At 41.5% G+C, this 6,870-nt stretch overlaps 1 protein-coding gene across 1 annotated transcript; it reads right to left on the reverse strand.

Annotated features, from left to right (window-relative positions):
- Window positions 1-685: 685 nt before the first annotated feature.
- On the reverse strand, window positions 686-6,000 carry LOC115358261 (alpha-2-HS-glycoprotein). The gene is made up of 7 exons (XM_030050154.1): window positions 5,767-6,000; window positions 4,521-4,631; window positions 3,867-3,954; window positions 3,145-3,311; window positions 2,516-2,623; window positions 2,186-2,272; window positions 686-1,168 (listed from the first exon to the last, which is right to left on the reverse strand). Exons 1-7 carry the CDS (start codon window positions 5,998-6,000, stop codon window positions 686-688), a joined length of 1,278 nt encoding a protein of 425 aa, XP_029906014.1.
- Window positions 6,001-6,870: the final 870 nt, after the last annotated feature.

Genomic DNA, 6,870 nt, shown 5'->3' on the forward strand with positions numbered 1-6,870 from the left:
AGTGTACATTCTGCCTGTGTGCCTTTGCTCCATAGCCCAGAGGTAACTAAACTAAATTTAAACCGTGTTCATATCAGCCACTATTTGCTCTTGCCGAGGTCTACTACTCGCCCATAGCCCTAGATCTGGAAGACAAAGACAGAGGCGAGCAGAAAGAGGCAGAGAGATGAGCAAAAACTCCAACATGCATTAGTGTTTAGATAATGTAAGAGAACACTGCAACAAAACATTCGGCTCCCAAACAAAAGCTTTATTGTTCCATGTCACTTAAGAGATTGCAGTGGCAGCAGTAGTGGTGCTGTAGTAGTGTCATAATAGCAGCCATGAGCAAAACAAGTAGATGAATTAGTGTCAAATGTCTGAGAAAAAAAAAATACATGGGGAGTGCTAGGTTTGGCTAAATTTAAGCGTTCAAGTAGTTGAAGGGGAATTCAAACCAAGCTCTGCTCCAGTTGTTCAAACATTTCAGACCATTTTCAAACACATATTATGCCCAGGTTTAAGCTTTACTGCTGCAGTGGGAGCCCTATTATTGCAGTCGCTGGGAGATGGCATTCCTCTTATTAACAAAAATTATTAAAGGTCTGCATCTCTGGTATGAGGTGTGAGAGAACAGTAATTCAGCTGCACACCTTCCTCACTGAATGAATCAAACCTTAATGAATGAGCTGCTGAATAGCACCAGTTAAACAGTGGTGTACCGGGCTGGGCCGGGACACGAGCGGAAAGGGGAGGAGCCGCTGGGGAAATCAGAGAGGAAGATGGGTTGGTGCACAGGTGTGGCCTCCTGCAATGCCTGCCGTTTCTTGCGGTCTGGCTTCTGGTAGCGGAAGTTAAAGGGTGGACGTAGCGCCACAAGGCCAGCTATCTCCTCAGAGGACGAATCAAACCCAGGTGGTGGTGGCTGTTGCTGGTTAAGTACGCCCATGCCCTCCTCAGACTCACTGGAGGATGAGGTGAGAGGATGAGAGGGATTAACGAAGACAGAGGGGTCAAATGGGGCAGGATCAAAGGCTGTGGGGACAGCAGGTGGTGGGACCTCAGGTTGAACAGCAGGGGGCTGTGCGGGATCATTTCCTGGGTCAGGGATCACAGGTGGGAAGGTTGGGATTACAGGGTCTATCAGGTCGTGACCCTGAGGCTGTACTGGTCTGAGGATGTCGACATTCTGGAGAGGGAAAGACAAAATTACAGCAAAATGATACTTTACAAACACATTTCACTGGACGCCAACAGACGGCCAGTCACACTATATTAAATTACACAATGCAGCTCTGGGGAGACGGGAGAACACAATATAATTATAGTAGTGAATGTAATATGGCACAGGAAGCATGCAGTGTTAAATTGCACATAAACACTTGCACAAAACACATACAAACACAACCTGAGATGTGACAAAACGATCATATGGCCGGTGGCATTAATACATAAAATGAAATGGTATTTAAAAGGTCGCTTGATTGAAAACTGAGAAAAAAAAAATCACAAATAACAAAGCATTCATCAAATCAAGGTCAGGCAATAGGCTATCATATGGTGTAATGTTCTCACAGTGCAAATTCAATGACATTTTTCACTTACTTTGTTACAAATTTTCTTGCAGACTACATTCTTTTCTCTAACTCATATTTTTGAACGTTGTTTTCTTCAGTTCTTCTTTTCCATAGTTTTTTAACCATCTCACTGCTGTCATTATGCAGCAGCCACAATGTACAATGTACAATGAGTATTGCATTAAATGCACTGTACTGCATTGTTCACAGTTCACAGATTATGGCAGAAAAGGAAGGGAACATGTTCTGTGTAATAAATGTAATCATTTTGCGAGCCAAATGTCACACACACAACTGCGAGGATCCCCACAAGTCTCCTGTATTTCTTGTGTTTGTCACGGAAAGTGAACAGTACATAAGATTAATTCAAATGGCAATGAAAAAAAAAAACTGTGAAATCTGTAGGAATGCACAATTCTTTTCATCATTAATTGAACAGAATATTTATTCATTCATTCATTCATTTATTCATTTATTCCTTCATTTGTTTTCTTTCATTTTCTGCCTTCATGTTCAGTTTAGATGCATTGATTATTTTGTATATTGCCAGATACTGCTTGCATTTAAATATGGTTTACTCAAATTGGGGGCACAAAGAGGCAAGGCATTCTGTATGATTTTTGCTCTACCTGTAGCTTGAACATCTCACAGGACACCTGAACATCAGGATGGTAGTCCATGTCTCCATGCACAGATCCTGCACAGAAACCTGCAGTCTGAGAGAGAAAAAGATGAAAAAGTCAACTGAGCCCCATGAGGACACTGGGTCAGTACAGAAATCTAGACTTGGTATGGTGTGTGAGCCCTTTTTTTTTTTTTTTTTTAGAGAGGATAGCCCTGCAAGTTAAATATTAAAAGTATGAAATTCACACAAATGCAGTATTTTTATGTCTAATGTGATTTGTATAGTGTGTTGTCGTGTTGAGTTTGTGCTGGCTGTCTGGAGTCATGTCGTGTACCTCTGTGTCAGATTCAAGTGTCAGCCGTTGGCAGGTGCCTCTTTCTGTCAGTCCCTCGGGACACTCTTGGACTGTGTACTCCACAAAGCTGGCCTTCACTGGCACAACCTGAAAATACATGCATACACACAGAAATTGCACAAATACACAGACACACACTCATTCAGGCAAAGACAGAGAAATGGTATGTTGTTGTGCTGTAATGCCATTTAATGGCTATCATCTGGGTTTTTGAACTGGTATGAGATCCAAAATGGTGTTGCCTCAGGCGCAGTATCATATGCAAAGAGTAGCAATATAATGAGGCTGGGTCCTCGGGCGAGTGATTAAATTTCTCATTTGGTTCCCAAACAAATGCCTGGCCTGACAGTAAGGTCTAAAATGCTGCTAGTGATCGCTTGCAACCCCGCTAGACTGTCTTCTCATTATGGTTATTGTGAGGCAGTGTAATATGTAATGATCTGGCACACCGAACCACAAAGGTGTACTGTGCAGTGCAATCATGTATACCTCAAGAGTTTGCTCAAATGTATTTTCCAAACAAACATTCAGCACATTAAAATATAATGAAATTAGACCTGGAGCTTTGTTTTCCCTCTCTAAGTTAATGACCTCATATCTGCTGGTACCTGTGCTGAGGCTCTGGTGATCTTCTTCACTCCCAGTCCTGCCCCCAGCGTGGACTGTCTCCTGTAGGAGTCCAGTGTGATTCGAGCAGCATTCACGGCCACTTGGCTGTCTGCGGGCAGCAGCAGCGGACAGGTCGGACAGGTCTGCTGCAGCTTTTCTGGGGGATCTGCAGGGAGACACCAGAGTTTGGGGCATGACAATAAAAATGATTAAATAACTGTAATCTGTAATGATCAATTATCTGTAATGATTATGACTATCAACAGACCATTTTCAGATTATACTAGATTAGATACTAGATAGATTTACAGATAGCAAACACTGCAGACAGGCAAAATGCTAAGAAGTCCAGTGGCAGATAAAAATATATATTTGGCAATATGTATATGTGCATTTCTGTACTGGAGTGATGCATGCAAATGTATGTCATTTAATTAATTATTTTATAGGACCTATCTGCCAACGCTATTTTTCTTTGTTTTTTCCTCTCTTTCATAAATGTACATGCCTTACTTGCATCATGAGAAGATGAAAACTTGGTTATTAAAAAGAAAGGTCACGTGCAATACATAATGTGTCTCCATAATGTAATACAGTTTGGTAGGGTACTACTGTTATAATAGTGTGCATGAAACAAACAGCTTCTGGGGCACAGCAGTGCACACTCTGCATACAAGTGTTAATCTGTGTAACTGTGCATAATTAATAACATGAATGTTACCTGGGACTAGAGTGCAGTCGTAGCTGTACAGGTAGGTGTAACCCTCTGTTGTGTGGAGAATTGTGGTGTTGCAGTTGCCAGAGATTTGCTGGAAGTAACAAAATCATGAGTAAAATGGTGTGAAAAATAGAACAAAACCCTGACTGAAACAGCCATTTTACATAGATTTCACACATTTCTTTTGTGAGTACTCAATTTTATGTACTGGTAAAATGGTCATTGTGCCTCATTAAAGTTATCAGTTATGTTCATATGCACACAGTACATCATGGGTACATGGGTAAAAATTATATCTAAGTTAAAGTGTTGTTTGGGCTGTACAGTTTAGATGCATCTTCATATTGTGATCAAAATGACACTTTTAAGTGTTATTTAACAAAATATTTGCAATACCACTGTGGGTAATACATTTGTGCTGTAAAACATTTATGATATGCATTTACTTGCTTTGCTATCACAAACAATATTCAAGCTGTCAAATCTGAGCTTCTTATATTCATAATAAGATCTTATTGTTAAAGCATATGGCATTAACATATCAGCTTGTAAAGTAAATTAATCCAATCAGTGTGGGTGTGTGTGTGTGTGTGTGTGTGTGTGTGTGTGTGTGTGTGTGTGTGTATGCGTGTGTGTGTGTGTGTGAATGCTCCCTACTGTTTCCATGAATGGTCTGATGTCACAGCGTTTCCATGGTTTGGGGCTGCCTATTGGACACTTGGTCTCCAGCACATCTAGATCCAGGTAATACACGTTGCCTGCTGGGCCCTGACACACACATGACACACACACACACACACACACACACACAGTGAGAGGCCAAGGGGAGGAGATAGGTACAGATTTTCTAAAAGGGACAGTTCCTCATTTCAGGAATTAAAATTCTGAATTAATGGCAACACCATTGGAAATACCAGTGCAAATCCAAAAAAAAAAAAAAAAAAAAAAAAAGCAGACCCATTATCTGTTTTGTTTAGGCACATCTCTCGGAAACTTTTCAGAGTGTGCTCTGTATTATATCCAAAAAAATAATTTGTACAATATTGATTTCAGTGGTAGCATTGCCAACAAATGTTGACACTTTCTGCAGGTGTAATGGCAGCATTTTCAGTTTATGACAAGGTGAATTGAGCCTCTCACAGCTCTGAACTACCCCTCTGAAATGAGACGTGGGCTAGCATGGCCTTAAGGAGCTGACAGCAAGATGATGATAGAATCTGTTGTGTAACTTTTGTCCCTGTGGTCCTTAACTTAAATGACCGGAGCTTTAACAGTCACTCCGTTCTCGAAGGTGGATTTTGATTGGGCATATAGAGGGATAGCTTCTCCCTTCATGGCAGAAATGTATTACAATCTTCTGGCTAGATAGGAGATACTGATGGTAGTTACGTGCAATGCAAGTTAAACATATTATTGTTCGCTTTTGGCCATTTTTGGTTGCACGTACACAAAAAACACTGTAGTTTTCCATTTGTTATATCTTTGGTTTAGTCAAGTTGTTCCTAAAGTGGGGGTTGGGGACTAGCAGGGTTCCTCGAGAGGGTTTCAGGGGCCCTAAGCATATGAGACAAAATTTAATTTCATCATTATTTTCTTTCCGTAGAGTGAAACATGGCACAGTGTGAGGATGTAAGAGATGACTGCATGCTCTGATGCAACAGCAGAACAACAAAATTGTACAAAAGTCAACCCTATTGACATGAAAATGTTTAGATGTTTTAGCCTAGGCTGGTTTAGGGATCTTTATAGGGGTGTGTTGGGATATATATAACAAAAAGAGCGAGAAGAGAAAATAACCTTTACACCCCACATCCCTTGTGACACATGAGCAAATCTCACACTGACAGTATATTACGACAACCTTAGGCAGCTTATCCGAACAACCATTTGTCTCTGTACTGACCTGAGCATGCAGGTGGACATTTGCAATGCGGTTAAGGGCAAACTTATAGCCATCGGCCCGATCCTCATTGATGTAGGTGACAGCCAGACGAGAGAGCTTCTCCACGGCTTTGTCATTACAGGGAATAGGAGCAAGTTCAATGGGTGCCAACAATAACCCCTCGCCGTACACAGGCACAGTCTGAATGGATAGCAGGGATAATAGCAGTAATAACGTCCAGATGGATTTGTCCATGGTGGCAGAGGTTCAGACACGAGCTGAGATGTAACAGGCTTTAAGTGAAGTTTGTTCTCTTCTGTTTGCATTCAGTCCAGGCAGCGACTTTTGGAATCAAAACAGGACAGAGCTGTTGAAATGAAGCCAAGGACAAAGTTTATTTGATGGCAAAAGGCCTGCTCAGGGTATTTTTGAATGGATGTTTCAGTGATTCATTAACTGTACCTTTAGAAAATTGCTTGATTGAAAACCATAATTAATTAGATTTTTTTGGTATTGCTTTCTTTCATTTCTATGAATCCTGAGATCTGTTTACTCAACTCAGTTTCATATAGACAATTATTCTCAACACAAAAGGAATCCTGCTCAAAAGGTGTGTGTGTGTGTGTGTGTGTGTGTGTGTGTGTGTGTGTGTGTGTGTGTGTGTGTGTGTGTGTGTGTGTGTGTGTGGGTGGGAGGTTGTGTGGGTGGGAGGGTATGTGGGTGGGTGGGTGTGTGTACGTGTATGTGTGTTATGGGATAGAGGTGACAGTGGTAAAGAGTGAGATTTATTTTCTGCACTAGACAAAAAATCACCGCCTGTAGCAGAGTGAATAGGGGACAACAGGGTGGCTTTTCTGCTTCCCAGTAGGCAATTTGAGTGGGAATGAGGCAGGCCTTGCTATCCCCTCTTGTTAGCAAAATGACCAAAATGCATCCCTCTTGTTAACCTGCCACCTGAGGTTTGTGCAAGTTAGAATCTATAGCCCCGACCATGGCTCTGAAAATTCGGCAGCCTAACTGTGCTGTGTATTGATAAATCCATGGTGCTCGACATGGTGCTGATGTAGCAGAGGGATTTTCTCTGAGCCGTGCCCTTCTGTCAGTTTCGTCTTGGATCGATAATAT

Source organism: Myripristis murdjan, chromosome 4 (genome assembly GCF_902150065.1).
Source record: "Myripristis murdjan chromosome 4, fMyrMur1.1, whole genome shotgun sequence".
NCBI classification, from domain to species: Eukaryota; Metazoa; Chordata; class Actinopteri; order Holocentriformes; family Holocentridae; genus Myripristis; species Myripristis murdjan.